General features: G+C 43.1%; 3 protein-coding genes across 5 annotated transcripts in view; all 3 read right to left on the bottom strand.

The window, feature by feature from the left end:
* Positions 1-7,668, bottom strand: part of LOC131266222 (piezo-type mechanosensitive ion channel component) — a 35,997-nt gene extending 28,329 nt beyond the window's left edge. Inside the window, exons 1-3 of one of the 2 annotated variants that reach the window (XM_058268633.1) lie at positions 7,570-7,668; positions 7,212-7,303; positions 3,555-4,425 (exon numbers count right to left, since the gene is read on the bottom strand). The gene's annotated coding sequence lies outside the window, so the exon portion shown is untranslated. Of the gene's footprint in view, positions 1-3,554; positions 4,426-7,211; positions 7,365-7,569 lie in introns of those variants that run through there. The other variant, XM_058268634.1, reaches the window with a different exon arrangement.
* A 3,779-nt stretch (positions 7,669-11,447) lies between these two features.
* LOC131263958 (uncharacterized) lies at positions 11,448-12,674 on the bottom strand. The gene is made up of 3 exons (XM_058266246.1): positions 12,243-12,674; positions 11,696-12,169; positions 11,448-11,621 (listed from the first exon to the last, which is right to left on the bottom strand). The coding sequence occupies exons 1-3, from the start codon at positions 12,648-12,650 to the stop codon at positions 11,550-11,552; spliced, it is 954 nt and encodes a 317-aa protein (XP_058122229.1). The 5' UTR covers positions 12,651-12,674; the 3' UTR covers positions 11,448-11,549.
* Positions 12,675-13,081: 407 nt separating this feature from the next.
* LOC131267621 (probable phosphorylase b kinase regulatory subunit beta) lies at positions 13,082-19,638 on the bottom strand. 2 transcript variants are annotated; one of them, XM_058270538.1, is made up of 10 exons: positions 19,465-19,638; positions 19,263-19,378; positions 18,116-19,153; positions 17,848-18,059; positions 17,298-17,312; positions 16,788-16,805; positions 16,127-16,219; positions 15,226-15,330; positions 13,965-15,157; positions 13,082-13,895 (listed from the first exon to the last, which is right to left on the bottom strand). In XM_058270538.1, the coding sequence occupies exons 1-10, from the start codon at positions 19,488-19,490 to the stop codon at positions 13,379-13,381; spliced, it is 3,333 nt and encodes a 1,110-aa protein (XP_058126521.1). In that variant the 5' UTR covers positions 19,491-19,638; the 3' UTR covers positions 13,082-13,378. The 2 variants fall into 2 exon arrangements, with proteins under 2 accessions (XP_058126521.1, XP_058126522.1); XM_058270539.1 differs by lacking the exons at positions 16,127-16,219; positions 16,788-16,805; positions 17,298-17,312 and having other exon boundaries at positions 19,263-19,381.
* Positions 19,639-19,647: the final 9 nt, after the last annotated feature.

Below are 19,647 nucleotides of genomic sequence, written 5' to 3'. Positions count from 1 at the left end.
TCACACCCGGGCCATTTAGCGGGGCTTCTGCTGCTGATAAGAACGAAAGCCGAGGATGAATGTGTGCACCACCGGTAGTGCTTGGCCTCGATCATCGCCCTTTCCCCTCACTTTGGGCTAACGTTGGGCTCGGTGAAGTATTATACCAAGCACATTAATAAGATTAAGGTACATGTGTATCACATGATTAGGTCGGGGGTATCATGAGCGAGCTAATTTAAGCTCAACAAATGAGTTTGAATTATGAGGTAAAGAATCGCATAAATTAAACGAAAAGTTTCACCATAATCAACAATTCGTTCAGCAATTATTCTACATTTTATTTGAAAAACAGTAGTTCACATAATAGCTCTGAAATAAAAGCTCACCGTAATAACAAAATTACGGTTCCATTCACACGTATACACAACAAACTTACAGCAAAACAAAATGGCTGTAAAGCACTTGTAAATAACGCTGTTCCAATTTAGAAAGCTACCGCGCTGTGTCAAACAAATTGTAGAAACCAATTTGCGGGATATATTTGCTGCTTGTAAACATTGTTCTTATGACTAAGCTCCGACCAGTTGTCAGGACCTTCTCATGTAACGGTTACGATGGATTATGAAACTGTAGTTGTGTTCCCAGCCACAATGCCACATGAAGTGGGATGATGTAGCTAGAGACAAACGACTTGATTCATAGACTGTTTTTTTTTATTGCTCGCTCTTCAATCCATCATCGGGCCATCATCTTACACTTTGAAACATCATGTTTGGCATCCAATAGAGTACAATTTACTCGATGTTTCAACAAGTAATTTACATTTCATTTTACAAATTGATATCTTAGGAGCAGTGTTGCAGTCTACGAGTTCTCGACTCAAGATTACAATGATTGAATCTCCACAAGATCATCTCAATCTTCCCTCAGCCATACATACAACCAAGTTTAATTGGTATCTAATGCACACAAAAAATCCATCAGCTCAGGAGAACTGTATGTGTCCAGAATAGAGATTACTTTCCTGCCCTTCGACTACCGCACCGTAAATTCAACCTCAGCTTATCACATTCGGACGCAGTTGCAACGAAAAGGGTGCGTCATTAGCGTGCACACTAACCAGTGTCAAGTCAACGATGTTGTCGATGATGATGATGATGATGTTCGTTCACTACCGACGACGTTCGTCGCGACATCGGAGCATGACATCGACACTACTGCCTGCCGACGCAATGTCATCCGGTTGGTGCACCATCCATATCTCCGATGCACCACGTCGCGGCGGGGCACAAGGTCATGACGGTTTATGGTACCGACGTCGGAAGGGACACATTGTAAAAAAAGACGGCAATATGCCGACACTCAACAGCAGACGTCGAAAACCTTCCTCAGATCAAGGGCAGACGGTGAGGGAATGCAACTGCAAGTAGTTTAAATGGATCGGCTTCTTCGATCACTACTAAATGGGCGATTAATTACTTTTGAAAGTAAAACACTTGTAGAGGGAGAAAGCCAATGTGACTAAGGCACTCCCTGGCAAAATTACTTAAAGACCCTCTCTTAAACGGCCCACATTTTCCATCATCGAAAAAGTAAAGCACACTACAACAACATCGAAACCCACGCAAATACAAGTAACAACGCTTACCTTTTTAAACGAAAACGGGCGCAAGGCAGACGACGACGGTTGTAAATATTATTATTTCGACTGCGACATCATGTTTTCCCTGGTCCACGCCGGAAAGTATAAGCGTGCCACGTGCCGCCACGTCTTCGCCGGTGCCGAGAAGATTCAACGGACACAACGTGTTGCAGATGAGGTCACTCTCGCTTTCTGCGTTAAAAATAGGTTCCCCTCGGCTTGCTTGAAACAAACGCAACCACAGAAAACGCCATGTTGCAGCAACTGGGCCGACCGAAATCAACGCCCTATTCCCCCCACGGGCCGGGGCCATTCATGCTCGCAATTATGCCGCGGGGATGCGCCATGGCCACACGAAGAAAGGATCGGTTTCATCCGACAAAAGTGTGGCATAGTTTATAAATTCCCTTCTTCACGTTGCCCGGCTTTTTCAAGATTTTATTTGTTTCAAGAGTTATTTACGATCCGCTGGTTCAGTGTAAGGTGCCACTTATGATCTGTAATGCATGAGTAATGGCATTTCCCAACGATCCTCTGACATCTACAGCGTCATTTGATGTAAATCGAGTGCGAGTGGAATGTTAAAAAATATTAAATAAAATACAACACTCACTAAAAGTTGACGATCGTTTCAACAAACACGTTCAATTGAATTTACCAGTTGTCCAGAATGTTTAGAGCGGCATTAGAACATTCTTGCCAACAAATGCTTCCTTTTCCTCTTCGGCGCAACAGAAGCCCAAACATACGTGTGTACATGCAGCTCTCCATCGAATCTAAACGGTACAATCGAAAGCTGCTGCCATCCCACCCGCAAGTTCAGCATGATTTATAAATTAGCAACCGGTTGCACGGCCGGCGTAGAGTGGAAAAACAAACCGTTCTCCGGCTCGGAAACGTCATGGGAAAACTTCACCACCACCGACCGTCGGAAGGGTTGGCACACGCAACGTTTGATTTCTCATTTATCACGTACGTGTGAGGTACAGGCGCCTATCGGCTCACCTTTTTCTTGTGGTTAAAGCATATTTGACCTGGAACCAGCCATTTCAAACATATTTACCGGACCATTAAAAAAGTGAGTCATTCTTGAAACCGAACTGAATCAATTATGTCGGCAACAGCAACGAAATATTGTTTAACGAACCTGCCCCGGTACACTTCTGGGGCAGATTTATCTCGCACCCTGTGGCAATAAACCACTTCAGGTTGAATTTTGATTTGTAAACTGTCGATCAAACAGAGAACAACAACCCGTCTGCGGAATGTGTTTCTTTTTAAACAGTGCCAAAAATATACTCCCGGCGCAAAGCAAGCTTCTTGCAAGGGAAGATTTTTAAACATTATCACACGCACGCACACACACATTGTACGTTTACATCATAAACCGTACGCGGAACGGAGTAAATAATCCATTATAATCTTCACGATCGCCCGATGATGCAGCAGCAATTCCTTCGCGGGGCCAAACTGAACGAGAATATAGTCATAAATTTTCCAGAAAATCAATCGCGTCGAACAACTTTACATAAACACTGGGCGATTGGAGGTTGGAGGGCAGCGCCAAACGCATTTTCACGATCGTTCGTTTCGATTTAACTACCGACTCGGGCAGCATCATTGTTTGCGTGCACGTTTCATCTCGGAATCCACGAGATATCCATTGCCACGCGAAACGAGGACGGTGGTCTCAAGTGTTTGAAGCTCGGGAAAGCAACTGTCGCTCTTGATGTGCGTGAGTAGAACAACACGGAGGATACATCATGTTGGAAATCAATCCAATCCAAATTCCATGAACAATAGCTGAAAATCGATGCAAACAATCCGCAAAGGTTAACTGAATGATTCCGACGGTAGCACCAATTTACAGAAAAATTTACTTACATTTGTTTCCATTTTCCCCCCATGCATCCGATTAGTCTAAACTTACCTCAATGTGCTTCATGTGTCGATGGTCAAGGTTGTCTCAATCGTTCAATTACTTCTCCACTGATCCATCCAACATGGGTACGAGTTTGGCCTATTCCGTTGTTTGGCTAGGTTGATGGGAAGAACTCTTCACAAATAGTTGACTTGGTTTCTAGTTTTTCCTATGAAAACCAAACACCCGTTTTGCATATCACTTTACTCCAAAACGGACCGTTTAGGTTTTTCTTTTACAACCACTTTCAATAAGAAACTTGTAAGGCAATCCCTCGATTTTTCAATCAATCAACTTTGAACAACTGAAACTGCAAGCCTCGTTTGGCATACGGTTACGGTTTGGCATTTACGCTGCTGCACTCAATTTCACCGCCTACTTTTTTTGTGTTTCGATTCCGTTGGGATTATCCACGGACGCTTGCACCGAATGAATTTTCTTCGCCCAAAGTAATCGAGTAGCAAACCGAGCCTTTTCTTATTCGTCTACTAGAAGCTTCCCGCGGTCACTCGCAGTATCACAAATCACCTTTCAAATCACATCCCACAAAGGCACACACAATATTTCATCAGGCGGATGGCAATTTTTTGTTTTCATCACTTTTCATTCCACTCGGCAACCGATTTTGAGGAAAAATCATCGCCCACCAACAGACAAAACCACCCACCGGCAGCAACGAGGCATCGGTAAGGCCTTCGGATGGAACGAAGAAGATGGAAACAGCGCGATGTAACCAACTTTTCCGACTTTCCCCGCGCAGAAAAGACGATCGTGGTGGTCAAACTCCAGTGTGAAGTCCAACAACCATTGCGGGAGACGGTTGCAAAGATAAAGGAGGCTCAACTTCTTCCGATCCGAGTGTGATGTTGTTCATTGATAGCTGTGGAAGGAAAAGGAAGGTAAAATGTAATTAGTTATAAACCAAAGGAGAAAAAACGATTCCATAATCGATACCCTAGGCGACCAAGTTGTTGATCAATAATCTATAATTAAACTAACTTTTTTTTAACATTATATTTTTCTCTTAAACAATTGGATCCTATTCTTCGCGTTTACTAAATGTTACCGGCATTGCTTCTAAGAAGTAGAACGAATCATCCGGCTAATGAACCGCCTTTGGCGTTCCCGACAATCATGTTATTTTTTGCCCTTTTTCACGTGACTCTTTCAAAGTTTCAAAGTCGGCGATAAAACACGTGTTGGGTTTTTTATCTTGCTGCTTGAATTGCGTCACACACTGTCTCTATCAACATAGTTGCAAGTTACGAAAATCGTCCAATGTAGATAACTAGTAACAAGTGAAGCGGAAGTGCGTACATTAGTTGCGGACATTCGCTGAGATCAACGGTGCGACCACCCACGGTACCTGATGTTGGAAGAAATCACTTCGTGCATAGTGTTGTCAATCGAAGAAATTTAAACCTTGACATAAAATAGACAAATTAAATATCCAAACTTTTTGTGTGATCAAAATCACATGACCCCCCACCGGTTGACCCTGTCATTGGTTTGCGGTTGATGGTTGGTTTTCTCAATCTATCCCACTACTAAAAACACATCCCCAGGCTAAATTTGACACTCGATTTCAAGTTCGGCTACTTTCAAAACCATGATTCTCCTTTTCCAAACACCAAACATGGATTTAAAGTCCAGTTTTTGGCAACATCTTCTTCTTCTTCTTCTTCTTCTTCTTCTTCTTCTTCTTCTTGGCGTAACGACCTCTTGGTCATGCCTGCCCGTTAAGGGCTTACGAGACTTGTTTCCCTGTTGTACGTGGATAGTCAGTCCTCTCGTACAGGGGAGGGTCCGGTCTCGGTTGGGATTCGAACCCTTGGCAACATCACACACTTTAAATCCTTATAAACCGGGTTTAAGGGCAGACAGACATTTTTCTTGTTGGGCACTGATAAGTTTTGATCCACTTCTTCTTCTAGGCGTAACGACCGGCTTCATGGTCATGCCTGCCCGTTAAGGGCTTAACAATGCTGTTTTCCTTTGAGTACTTGGATAGTCAGTCTTCTCGTACAGGACAGGAGTGCTACTCCTCACTAAAATCTTTGGTGTCACCAACATTACGCTTGGTGTTAGCTCCATCTGTATCAGCTCATTCATATCATAATTATGCACCATAATTATTTTTAGTACAAGGCACTGCCTTGGTATCGATAGCAGTAACATATTCTCTCTTATCATCTGGGCACCAAGCGAGTAAGACTTATCTCTCCATCGATCCGAAAAGCTACAAGCTCCAAAAAATCTAATCGACTGTAATCTAATTGCCCCAAGGAAAAAGATAAACTTCTTTTCCTATTTAGATAACGGCTACAACAATTATATAATATAATTCCTAATTCCTCGAATTTTTGGTACGTTATCTACCGATAACAGGAGCGTAAACGCTAACGACCCGTTAATCTTTCCTTTGTTTGGGTCAAAATCCGACAAACCAATAGGTACTAAAAGACAAGATTTGAATGCCTTTGCTCATTGGCTATTGGTAGATCCCGGTCCGTTCGTTCGTTCCTTTCCAACGCATCAAACGGAGAGCATCATTGTTACTAGGTTATTTATTATGGCTTCTTCAAACGCGCAATGGCATGTGGTACATATTCCGACTCACAGGGTTACCATTATATCAACCAGGAAATTGATTTCTACGCAAGAACGCACCGTAAATAGGTGCTTTGTGACGGTGCGTACTGTAACGGAACGATGACCTCCGCTTCAATCAAGTACACACAAGCAGACGGATGGATGCCCTTCGCCGAGGACGGGAACCTTCGCGATCGACCTTTCGTCCGCCCTCGCGTACGGCGATGAAAAGATTCGGAAAGTCTTATTGCACCTGTTTACTAAACGCAAAGTGATCACATCAACACATCCCACACATACTCCCAACACATCAGGTGAACCCTTCGAGAGATGGAGAGGAATTTTTAAACAGCTTAACATTCTCCCCTATTTTCCGATGCTATCTCCAATGGAGGGATAAATATGCTAACGCCAACCGTTTACACAAGGCAAGGACAACACAATTTTGTTTGAAGAACTCGAACGGTGCATTTAATCCGATATATCGCATAGAACGTGATCTGTTCGGTTTTTGTTCTTTTCAAAAATGATTCTCCAATTTGGATGATTTGTTTAAATCAGCAACTCTTACTCTTTTACATACTCTTTTAGAGCTACGATAAAACGTCTAATTGTAACAAATGTAGGGTAGTTTGTGATTTTAAAATTTGTTCAAGTTATTGCTACTAGAATCTAAAAAGTAGTAGATCCCTTTAAAACGCACCAAAATATGATCACTCATATGGGATTGAAAAAGCGTATATCAACGGAAAGGAAACAGCCATTAAAAAACAGAAGGCAACAAGATGGAGTGTTTATCATTCGACAGGCGTAGTAGCCGCGATAACGTCCCTCCATGCTTGAATGACTCGATCGCCAGCCATCGCGTAGTGTACTACGATCGCGGAGCGTGTGCACGGCCTATTGTAGCTGCGAAGGAAAACGTAATGTTATTGCACGTGTGTTGGACCTTGTTGAATCATCGGGAAAATAAACTGGCTCATCACATCGCACACCCCCGCTTTAGCCGCCTTCCCCGACACGGACTGCCGGGATTTCAGAATCTGATTTTCTTCGCGTTTCGTGTTTTCTCACCTGTCAAATCATTGCAGCCCCGGCCGTGGGCCAGGAACGAGGAAACCTAACCCGGCAAATAGTTGTGTGACACACAGGCACGCTATAGAACACTAGAAACACAAGCGCATAACATTAGCAGGACGAAACGCGCGAACGATTTTGATTCGATATTTATCCACTACACACTCACAAATAAACATCGCCGCTGTGCGACAGACAGCAAACACTAGAAGGGGGGAGAGGGCGAATTCTTCTTTCAAGGTAACGCTATACTACGTTCTACGGCGCCACCGGATGACCTAACAAAGCGAAACGCCACACATTTTCTTGGAATGGCAAAGATTACAGAAAACAAAAGCTATGCTCCACTAACCACCACCACCACCAGCAGACGGGCAACCATTCTTCCCGGCGAAAGGTTTTGGTTCTCCTTTGCCTTCTTCGCGATTCTCGTATTCAATGGCGTAATTCCCCGTGCACTAGGTTGGTCGGCCGGTACGTGCTGATATCCTTACTGAATCCGCTGATTTTCTTGTACCACATACAATGCAACAAATAATAGCCGGATGGAACACTACGATCGATCTACTAGATCGGATGATATCTACCTTAACCGTATTCACTGTATCTACCACTCCGCTGTGCGTTTTCACCGCATACGGCACCACACGCAGTGTTGTTGTAAACAAGTACTGCGGGTTGTAAACAAGTGCGCGTTTCCAACGTCCAACACCTGGTACCGTGGGTCGCACCGTTGACCTCTGAGGTGATTTACGCACGTCCACTTCGCTTGACGGTCTACGAAGTACTAAAGAACACCAACCAGAATAAACTGAAAACTAGTGTTGGCAGAATCGGAACTCGGAGGATTCGAAGATTTAGAATCCGTCTAGGGATCGAATCCCATTTGACAGATTCTAAAGATTCGAATCCCATCTGACAGATTCTAAAGATTTGGTTTCCATTTGACGGATTCTTAAGCTTTGCTTCGATTAGGATTCGAATCAGATTTGATTGGTTTCCGGTGTAAGGCAGCCATTTTCGCACAGTTTTGGTTAACACTGCTAGCTATCAATGATTGATAGTGTGGTGAAACCCACGAGTACTACTAAAGGGACCTGATCTTGTTCACCTCGAAAGATAAATCGCCGAGTCCCCCAAGTTTAACGAGGCACTTCTTTCCGGAGTGTAAGAGGATATTTCTGCTCTGTTTATAGTTCCAACGGCCAATTAAAGTTGGTTGATAATGTGGTGCCACTATCAAGAACAGAAAGGGACCCAACTACAGCGAGATGTGTAGATACTATAAGTTTCTTTTCGTACAGCCATGACCACCAATTGTCCTCATTTACGCGCGCGTGTCTCAAAACTATGCAGACTCATTCATTCTATCAACTTAAATTAAATAATAAAAATAAAAAGTCCCTGTCCATTTTGTTACTCATCATCATCATAGTCAAAGACCATGTTGACAAATGCAATACTACGGGGCTCAAAAACTACAACATTTACTAAATACATTACAAGCACAGCGTCAGACTACCTGCTTCACGTATACGGCGCCGATACCGATGGACGTCAGTCCCAACAACTATCCTTTCCCCCAAATACGGTGGTACCAGGCCTTTCAAAATTTTGTACATAAAGTCTTCAGTTTGGAACACTATCCGCTGCTTGGACTGTTCCGACTGTTTCTTGGATTGGGATTCGGATTTGGAGATTCGGTTTACCCACCACTAGCATAAAGCTGCAGCGCGCCAACAAACTTCAAAAACTTGGTCGCAGCTTGAAATAATGACTGAAATAGCCAAATTGATAATAACTTTTTAGTGCCTTGGTCAATTTCAGCAACAGACACCTCCAATGAAAGGTCTTTTCAAGGCAAACAACTTGATACAACAAATATTTTACCTCGATTCTTATTTTATGAAATAAACATTTGAATGGGATTTAGATACAGATACCTTCAAGGTATTTTCTGCTAAAATAACAAATTTGTAAATAAGTTTTTGATTCTTTCCACCGAATTGTACATGTAACCCCATAAATGAAAAGGATGAACAATCGGAACATTAGGCTGATGTGCATTTTTTCCATACTTACAGGCCTGGCAGCAATGGCAGTTAACATCTAAAGAACGATGACATGCGGCAGCCGGCAGCATCGGCGAGCATTTTCGGGCCCATAGATTCATCAAATAGATGATATGAAAGATCATCTAGGCGACCATGTAAGTAAAAAAAATGTATTGAAGAACAGTGCAATTTGGAAACGTGAGCGAATCCTTAATTATTTCTGTATCATACTTACCGGCATGGCAGCGATGGCAGTTGAAAAACACAATACGACTATGGGGAGCGTGTATGTAGGAAGGACTTCGCGGGTAGCATGCAGTAGTAACTGGTATGCTTTTTTTTATCCTGATACTAACCCTGGCGAAATATACCCTAATCATAATTTTGAGTCGCCTGTCCCTAACCATGAAAAGGAGGTGGTGGTTCATTTTTACTATGCCTATCTCCGTATGTTTTAGTATACCCAAATAGTTTTGGTTTTGGTATACCCAAATAGTATCACATAGTACGTGAAACTCTTGAAAGTAACTAAAACAGCTTGAAAATGATCGAATCTCCCAACAAACCTATCCCTAACGAAATGCATGGTACAATATCCCTGCCTAAGTAGCCATAATCACGCATCTCCTACACTTCATCTAGTGCCGCATCCCTCACTAACTCTGCCCTATCAGTTGTTTGATTCGAACGTCTCCTAGCTAACCTAACCCTCACGAAATACATGGTACTCTGAGTAACTCTGCCCTATCAGTAATTTGTTTGAGACGAGTCCTAACTAATCTAACCCTAACGAAATACAGGTGAACGTCGATTATCCGGGGGTGTCGGGACCGAGAGGTCCCCGGATAACCGAATTCCACGGATAATCGAACATATACTAAAATACGTTTATAATACCTGGTTTGAGTCTCAGCTAGTTCACTTTTGACCAGTTCCAGTTAGTTGATTAATCATAAAAAATGTTTGAATTATTTTCCTATGGTATTTTTATTGCTATTTTCGATCCGATGAAATTTATTTGACACATTATTGCTACAAAATGTTGTGAACCAACCTAATATTCATGGAAACATGTTAGCCCGGTTGTGCAGTTGTCAGTTGCAAGACCCCCGGATAATCCGCCCACCGGTTAATCCGGCCCCGGATAATCGACGTCCGACTGTACATGGTACACTATCCCTGCTTAAGTAGCCATAATCACTTCTACACTTTATCTTGTACAGGGGTCGGCAAAGTCCGGTCCGCGGACCAAATCCGGCCCGCCAACCGATTTTATCCGGCCCGTAATAAAATTTTAGTGTTTCATACAAAAACTTCAACCCATTTTTTATAAGATTTTTCCACGATGTCAGGTTTGTTTCCTTCCCAAAAATGAAGATTAATATTGTTCAACGAGGTGTTCCTGTTATATGTTGAAAAAACCATCAAAATACAACGAAAATAAGAATTAAAATGTTTAAAAAATGTTTAATGATAAAAATTCAAGTATTTTATCTTACCATTTGTGTAAGTCATTGTTTAAGGTATCCGGCCCGTAGTTTCGGTTTTCTATTAATCATCTGGCCCTTTTTAAGAAATGTATGCTGATCCCTGCCCTATAATGGCACACGGACGTTGGCTGGCTGGCTGACTGGCTGGCTGTAGTGTCTCCTGGCTAGGCTGAAATAGATACTGAGTTAATGCAATTGTAAAATATAGTATAGGATTGCACGAGGAAGGAGTACCAACCGTGTTTCAGCCGTGGGACGCTTCGAAGATGGGCTCAACTATAAACATTTCATAGTGTTGTTTGGGGCATTAAATTATGCAAACATAAAGAAGCCATATTAATGAAGGTCACAAACGCGATGAAGGATTGCAAGATGTCATATTACGGTTTCAAGGTGCGATAACGGAGTTTACAAAGGCGATCAATGCGTTTCAGCTTACGCTATCCATCGTAAAAGGCTGTAATATCCTACAATAATAAATATGAAAAAGCCAAATACAATTACCAAAAAGTTGCAAATTTTATAGTCAGTCATTTTTCGAAAAATAGCTCTTAAATTTTTGAACAACTTCGTCATTTTTCGAAAAATAGCTCTTAAATTTTTGAACAACTTCGTTAACATTAGTGTGCGTCTTTTGTGGACAGAAAATCTTATAAATAATTTAGAAAAAGCAGCCTTATTTTTTGGGTTAATTGGTTTTAAGACCTATGAGATAAACATATCTTTTTATTATGTAATCACTTTTAACAAAACATTATCAGTTTTTTATATTTCAGCCGTAATTTTCGATGTCATATCAAGTCATCGCATGGATTAACGTCGTCTAATAATGGTAGCATGTCAACTTCGATCAAATCAGCCAGCTGGAGGAGAAACAAAAGGATTATCGATAACGGTTTTCCAAGCATCGAAACCTTGCATGGTGGTTCAAACTCACTATCAGATAATCTACATCTCGATCGTTCCCGGAAAGCCGGACCAATGAGCTCGACTTTTCTAGCCAAAGCTGAAAAGTCATCCGTTGTTGCTCGCTAACCCGGAAAAAGTTGGCGTAACAGTTATGTTCACTTTCCAGGTCCGCCTGCTGCTTCCCGAAGTGTCGCACAAGCACCATGTTTTCGTACAAGCTCAACAGCTTTAGCAACTGATAGATGATCTGCAAGTTGTGCCGTTCGCTGTGCAGATGCTCCATGTTAAGCACTTCCAGGTACTTCAGAAACTCATCGACAGTGTGTAGGCGGTACTGTGATTTAGTAGACCCCGTTATCGCTTCAATTCCAACGAACACGAGTGAAACGGCTACGTAGTACAGTATCTTTGAGTTGGTAATTGCTAGCTTCTTTATGACGTACAGTAGATTAACATCTTGCAGCGGCACGTCTTCGATCAAATGTTTTGCTATGGTGTTTATCTAAAATGGAACACCTAGATTACAACTTTTGTTCGAGAACAACTTCAACAAATGATTTGGAAGGGTTACTTACTACTAATGGGGAAAAGTTATATGATCCCAATTCAAGGGCTTCCAAAGTCGAACTCAAACGACTGACCAAGCTGGAATCATATCGCTGGGGTATATTCAGGAGGTCCGTTGCAACAGTTATCCTTGCCAACCAGCTATACTGTTCCAGCGTGACAAAAAGTCCTGCATTTGTTACCAATACTGAAACAATAGATTTGATTACGGATTCGATGGTCTTGTTATCAATCGAGGCAACGCTACGAAGCTCGGACACCGGCGACTGCAGGGATTGTTGAACTACTTCCGGTGCACCGGGCAGATCACAAATATTTACAAATCTTTCCAAGCTTATACCGTCTGCAGTGCACTTTATCGTCCGTTTAGTATTGTTTTTCACGATAAATTCATTCAATTGTTGTAATTCCGCCATCGTTTTCCAAGCAAAGACCAAGTTTACCGGCGAATAATTTGGAATGATGCGTTTTTGACATTTTTCACTGTTATTGTTTACATGATGCTACATTCGACTCCATTAGCTGATGGGAGTAGTTCATGATTCGAAATAAACAAAAAAGTTAGGATTTGGAAAGTGTATTGAGTCTGTTTTATCTATTTCCTTAAAATAACCTTTCATTATAAATCTTGTACAATTTTAAAGAAGTTTTAGGGTCGATATATTGCATTTATCACTTTTTTATCCTGACATTTTGTTTATGTTCATTATGAAGTGAATTTTCGCATGAACATTTCTTTCGGTAAACGAACAAAACCCGAAGCGGCACGTGTTTCTGTTATCTATAACATTTAAAAAATAACCATCAGCTGGTCATTGCCATGCTTTCTTATCTTCGAAATAAAGATACGGTGGATTGTATCAAACCGATATATATTTTTGTCGCTTTGTCATGATTGAGTAAAATTTATTGCTTCGTTATACGTCATGCAACAACAAGAGATTACAGTTTAAAAATCTCTCCCGTTTTCAAACGGATAACGTTTAGCGTCTATATTGCTCGGCATTTGCTGCTAGAACTAGTACATCTTTTACTTTGTTTCATACAACATCAACAAATGGCTATAAGCGAACCTAAATTCAAAACTGTAAAACGAGTCTCAGCATTAAAACGAAAAACAAGCTTGCCTCAACTTTGCGGCTCTTCACTGAACGCGGCAGTGATCTTCAACATCGTCGGCAAAATCTTCCGTGGATAGGGTAGCACGCTGTAGTACACTGTTTACTGCGGCCCGAGCTAAATAACCCGTCGTCTGGGAGTACGAAAGCGAAAACAGAGGCGTTATGTCGTTGGTCGCCTGTAGATTATGATCCTTGCAATACATTGCGAACGAATCCACCAGTAGCAGATCGAGATCAAGCACCTGCTGAAAGCGAAGCTCCGGATTGCGACTTAGGATGGTGGCCACAATGCACAGCAGTTCGACCGCTATCTGGCGCCGTTCGGGTTCAATGATTTGGTGCAGCATCTCCTCGACCTGCAGCGAGAAGGACAGCTCACTGCGGCTTTTGTTGGTGAGCGTCGGCATAGCGGGTAGATTGTGACCCTGCACCGTAATGCCGTGCGGTGTACGTTCCAGCACGTCCCAGACTAGATTGTAGAACGAGCTCGGTACCCTGCATAGACACCCTTCTAGCTGACGACGTTGTAATGTGCTAAAACTGTTAAACAAACACACACGCATGTGTCAGTGTTTTATAAAATCAATGAAATGTGTTCAGCATACTTACTGATCATCATTGGCCCACTGGCTTACGGTAAGCACCCGCTGGAGCAGCTGTCGAATCTGGAACGGCGATAGATTCTCGATGTCCGCTCCTTCATCACCCTTCATCGTTAGATACAATCGCATCGCCTCTAGCACCCATCCGACACGAATTTTCAAAATTCCCTTAAAAATGTCCGGATTGGTCGCAATCAGCCGACCACAATATAGCACCACCTCCTGTTGGAGCACCGCGTGAATCACATTATACGGCTGCACCGTCGAGTACATCACGTTCTGAATCTCGGACGGAGTCATCGGTTTGTCGAAGATCGTTTCCCGCTGCCCGATCACCCCGACCGTGATCTGCTTTCCGTTGACCAACAGTGTGGTGATGAATGGCGAAATCGAATCCACAATGTGCCGCAACAGTGAACTGCAGTAGCGCACTGCGCGCCAGTACCGAAGCGTGCCGGCCCGATAGTAGAGGTCCGTCAGCTTCACGTGCACCGATTCACCGGCCAGCTCGTAGTGGGCACCCTCACGATGCAGAATTATACCGAGCAGCTGACATTGAAGGAAGATCGATTCCGTATTCCGCAGTGCCTCGAGGATGTCCGGGGTCGAGCGTGTCGCGTACTCGGCGGCAGTAATCTTCTTCTCACGGTACGATTGCGCCCGCGGTACGTCCGTCAAGCTCTGGTACCCGATGTAATCGTGATGAATTTGCGCAAAAGCCGTATCGCCAACATCCGGCAGGTCCGAGGTGGACATAAAATCGAGATGCTCGATACACGAGCTCGAGATAAGGTTCTGCAGTCGCCCAATGCGTACCTTCATGTCATCGCAATAGCCTTTCTTCAGCATCGCCAACAAGTCGATCATTTCCTTGAACTGTGGATCGCGCATATGCTCCTCACGTATCAGCAGGCACACGGTTGGCCGCCCGGAAAGACGCCAATATTTCCCAACAAACTGCAGCTCCGTCTTAATGTCGTCGATGAGGAGTGCCATGTCACGGTAGAGGTAAAAATCGGACACTTCAAAGATGAGCGGATAGCAGAGCACGGTCATACCGCAAATACGGTACACCTTGCTCGTACCAAGCGAACCAACGGGACGTGGTGGACGTCCGGTCAGTCCGATCTTATCGTTCACACCGAGCTGCTGGTACACGTTAATCAGCTGTGTGGAGGACCATATTTGAACTGGTTCAACCTACAAAGAGATAACCAAAAAAACACCATCAAATTCATACTAATGCATCGTAGTTTCATTAGCCATACCTCATGAGGAGTCTGTGTTTGAATACCGTAGGTAGCCATCATTGCTTGCAGACGCATCGACTCGGCGATCAGCACAATTTGTACCACCAAATCCGTAGCTGTCCCCTTGTGGTGTGGATTATGGTGCGGAAAGGAGTGAACAAATTAGTACATAAATAAAACATTCATATCGACAGTTAATCGAAACGGTTCGCGCAGATAGTAACATTCCGCAAGACAACAAAGACACTGGAAGTTTAATGCTTTCTCAACAGAACAGTTCATTATCAATAGAGCAGTCAGAAAGCATAGAGGAAAAGGTTAAGTCACATAGTGTCTGCTTATTGTGGGAGGAAAGTGAAATAGGAGAATGTGATGGCACGTTAGCTAAGCAAATAACACGGTGTTTTCTTCCGCCGTAACAATCCGTGTTAAGTCGAACATGTAAGTAAAAATGTTAAAGAGACCAATATTAGCAAGGAAAGCAGAACGTATTAGATGGAATGATTCCTAGTATAAAAGAAGGATGTATGTTTATCTGAAAATTTGGAACACAAATAAATAATCATCATCGAATTATCATTTAAAACATCAGTATTGCTTTAAATAATTAACAAGCGACGAGTAAATATTATGTACTAAAAACACATACAAGGTGTTGGTGTGTATCTGCTTCATAAAAAATCACAAATATGGCACGAACAAACATAAGGCCAATGCGCATGGGACACTCACTGAGCATTCTGCAGCAAAACGGAACCACCACATATTCGAAAATAAATAAATATTCTTTAATGGAAGGACAAAATTAAAAAAAAAAAAGAAAGAACCCCTAGCGAAGCACAACGATGGACATCCTCGAGCTGCTAGAAAAGCCACAAATTAAGTGCCTAAGACAGAATGCTATGGATTCGATATTTACGCGCGACGGTTCGCCGGAAGTGTCCGACATTTGATCCTGGCTGTGCTGCGCTTCGATATGGGGTGGCGTTACAGGTCGATGCATTGCTAGTGCCTGGTAGGAGGAAGTGTCATGATTGGCACAAGTTTCGATTGGAGTTGGCGTTGAATGTTAACATAACAAAACAAAAGTTAAATTTTGGTAAGGAATCAAATCAACCCTCAAGCGGTTTGACATGTTCCATAAAAAAACGGGTCATTCACGTGCGCGTTGGCGATGGAAGCGTTTTTGTTGTGTTGATGAGAATCGATTGAGCGAGCGAGCGGCATTGCGTTTTGGGTTTGTTTTTGACCAACATCCACGTTGGTGAACGGAGGCCCGATTGTCGATGGGTTGCGGAACCGTGTCCAGAGCAGCGTCCAAGAGTGGGTGAAAGATACAAAAATGCGTACTAGAGGTAAAAACAGTTGGTCCATAATTTGGTAGTGGAGTTTGCTTAATGATTAATGTTTCCAATTGTTCGGTCCAATAGAGCATACGCATCTGTTCACGCAGCGTACAAGAAGCAAGCAAAAGAAATAGCAGTGCACGCGAAAAAACGGTTGGCTCATTTCTGTAGGAACCTTCAATTTTCCCCTGGCTCAGTGCCGGGAAAATGACAAAAAACAGTCTGTATACTTACACTTCCGATTTTGGTACGCTGTTGCAAGTGTGCGAGTGGAAAGCGTAAACGATGGAAGATAGAGAATGTGACACTCGGTTATAATTCGTTAAATTATTGGTGTAAAGATATACCACCGTCGATAAGGCGATAAAATAAAAAGGTATGTTCTAAATCTGAAAAAATAAGTCGACGACTAACTTCTTGTAAGGCACGTGAAGTAATATTTGTTTGACTCAAATGAATAACTACTAATCGGAAGGCTTTTCCTCAATTTTGTTTGAATGTTACAACCACTACGATTTTACTAAATATGAAACGGATGTATGTGCCTGTTCTTGATGGAGATAGGAGAAAAAATCTACCGATGGTTAAATATTAGTAATTAATTATTAGCCATGGTAATCAACATAAAAAATGAACCTCAGGACTATTCTAAAGAATGGTAAAAAAAATGTGTTACGATTCCAGTCACTCCTAGGAACTCTAGGAAGAAGAACTGGCCACTTGATTACGTTACGATTTACTTACAATTCCCGGTTTTGCCTTTGGTTGTATGTAGCGCCCAAAAGAGAAAAGGAAATATAATAAGATACGATGGAAGAGACAATATCACAGAAGGAGGGAGGAAAAGAAGATAACATAGCGCAGATTAAGATGGTATTATTATTAATATTATTTCGTCCCCCAATCGGTCCAATGCGGTTGCCGTTGACGGAGGATAGCAATTATTAGAAAGAAAGTGTCTCGAATCGATCAGTTCCTCCGTCCGGAAGGTTGGTAAAGTTTCACCGAACGTTGTACAGCGCCAAACCCTGGTTTTAATCGAATGTTAGAGGTTTGTAATTGTGTTTAGTATTTTGTGAGTTTTTTAGAAAAAAAAAACTTGTTCTAAACGTAATGTTTTGCGATTGTTTCTGAAGAATGTCCATCTTCCTTATCACCCACAAACCTTGTGTTAAAGAGACCTTCCTCATGTGTGTTGTAAATTTTGTACAGCGAATTTTGAAAGCTTTTCGTCTTAAAATACCTCTTTGTATTCCTGCTTGGGGTTTTAGTTGAACCTTATCCCTTGACTCACCTGAAACGCCGAATAGCGACCACCTTTGCGGGGTCGATTGTACGATGGCAGATATCGCCGAATCGGATCCAACTCGTTAATATGCAGCAAACCGGCCGTCAGGAGTTGGGCAATGATGAACACCGACTGACCCCAGAGGAAAAGTGATTGTGAAGACGATCGAGTATACATGCCGTCGCCGTCCGGAGCGTAGCACATCGAAACAACCGGATCTGCAAAGTTGATTGAGTTGAGTATGTCGGTTTGTTTCGCAGTATCGGAATCTTACCTCCATTGGTGTCGGAGTGCATACACTTTCGAAGCTCCATTTGATACTCTTCGATCTGTTCCAGATTGTTTTTGAAGACGCCATCGATGATCATGTACGTGTAGAACATGGGCCACTCGCACTCGAACCCTTCAAAGTCTTTAATTTCGCCTTTGTGGTAGTAGCGCCGTGTTTTGTCCTCCAACCGCGACAGGTAACCATCGCGACTGAACCGTTTGAAACCTTTCTTGCCCTTCAACCGGCGTACCACGTTCAGCTTGCTCATGTCCACCAGCCGCTCCTCGTGGGAAGCAAATGCCGGGAACGAAAGCGTCGGTATCAGCGACGCATCGACGCCTTTCGAGCTCGACTCGCGAGGTAGCATGGTTTCGAAGATGCTTCGATTACGATTGTGCGCATCGATATCGACGTAAACGACACTCCACGAGGCACCTTTCTCTCCGAACAGATTGCACCCATTGATGGCCTCCAGGGCTGACTTCGCCATACCGATAGACGAGGCATGAATCTCCGGCGTGCCATCATTATACTTCGAACCACGTTCCCACATGCCAAAGTCGGGCGTTCGGTACGCGCGCTCAACGTAGTACACCAGGTTCTGCACGAACGCGACCTCATCCTGGGTATAGATTATCTGCAGTCCGGACGTGATCATTTGCACCAGAAAAATGAGGTAGATCGATACCACGTCGATCTGCAGATGATTGTAGTTTTCATCCGAGTAGATTTCCTCTCCCGTGTCCAGGTGGAATTTGCAGTGCAGTGCGTTCACCGAACACTGTCGGGATTTAAACTTTTCCACCCGGTGTGCCTGCTTGATCCAGCACTCCAGTATACCGCGCATACACTTGACGGCCGACTGGCCCAACTCGTAGCTTTTGCCCCGATCATCATCGATCCGGCGGTACGCTTGATAGAGGCTCCAAATTGCAGCCGCACAGTACACACTGTCCCGAATGCTGCCCACCTCGCGATCCGTACTGAGCACCGGAAAGAGCCCAGTGATTGGACTTTGAAACTGAAGCAGTTGCCGTTTAACTAAAAGTACGAAGACAATCACAAATAAAACGCAACATTGTGCGCAAATTGGCGATCGAGGTTCGATCAAGGACAGATCAATTAATGCTCATTGCCACATGCCACTCACCGATGCCGTAGTAGATATCCAGCTGCTTTACCGTGTCTTCGTAGTTGGAGATTTTTAGGAACTGATCCAAATTCATATCGTCCAGACTGGGCTGACGGGCGACAGGAGTCACGTTGCTTCTACGAAATTGGAAACATTTTTCAAAACATTGAACACCAAAATCATACCCCCTACACGGCAAAGGATGTTTCATCAGACTCACATCGAATGGCGATCCATCGTGGACATCTTTTCAGCTAGGCCGTAAGCGCGGGTCGATACTGATCGGTCACAGGATTGGTACTCTTCCAGCAGAAGTATTTATACCACAAATATACTCCTGCTGGTCAATTTACTGTAGGAAAAATCGTGATTTCTCGCTGTACTACGCAACGAGTGAATTTGG

This window comes from Anopheles coustani, chromosome 2 (genome assembly GCF_943734705.1).
Source record: "Anopheles coustani chromosome 2, idAnoCousDA_361_x.2, whole genome shotgun sequence".
Classification (NCBI taxonomy): domain Eukaryota; kingdom Metazoa; phylum Arthropoda; class Insecta; order Diptera; family Culicidae; genus Anopheles; species Anopheles coustani.
This window is presented reverse-complemented; position numbering and strand designations above follow the sequence as displayed.

Coding starts and splice junctions, on each gene's coding strand:
- LOC131267621 (XM_058270538.1), bottom strand. CDS start 19,490: ATGTCCACGATGGATCGCCATTCGAT. Junction 18,060..18,115: donor GCACTCCGACACCAATGGAG/GTAAGATTCCGA, acceptor TCAACTTTGCAG/ATCCGGTTGTTTCGATGTGC. Junction 15,331..16,126: donor CTTCCGGCGAACCGTCGCGC/GTAAATATCGAA, acceptor CCACACCACAAG/GGGACAGCTACGGATTTGGT.
- LOC131263958 (XM_058266246.1), bottom strand. CDS start 12,650: ATGGCGGAATTACAACAATTGAATGAATTTATCGTGAAAAACAATACT. Junction 12,170..12,242: donor ATAACTTTTCCCCATTAGTA/GTAAGTAACCCT, acceptor GTTCCATTTTAG/ATAAACACCATAGCAAAACA. Junction 11,622..11,695: donor GAGATGTAGATTATCTGATA/GTGAGTTTGAAC, acceptor TTTCTCCTCCAG/CTGGCTGATTTGATCGAAGT.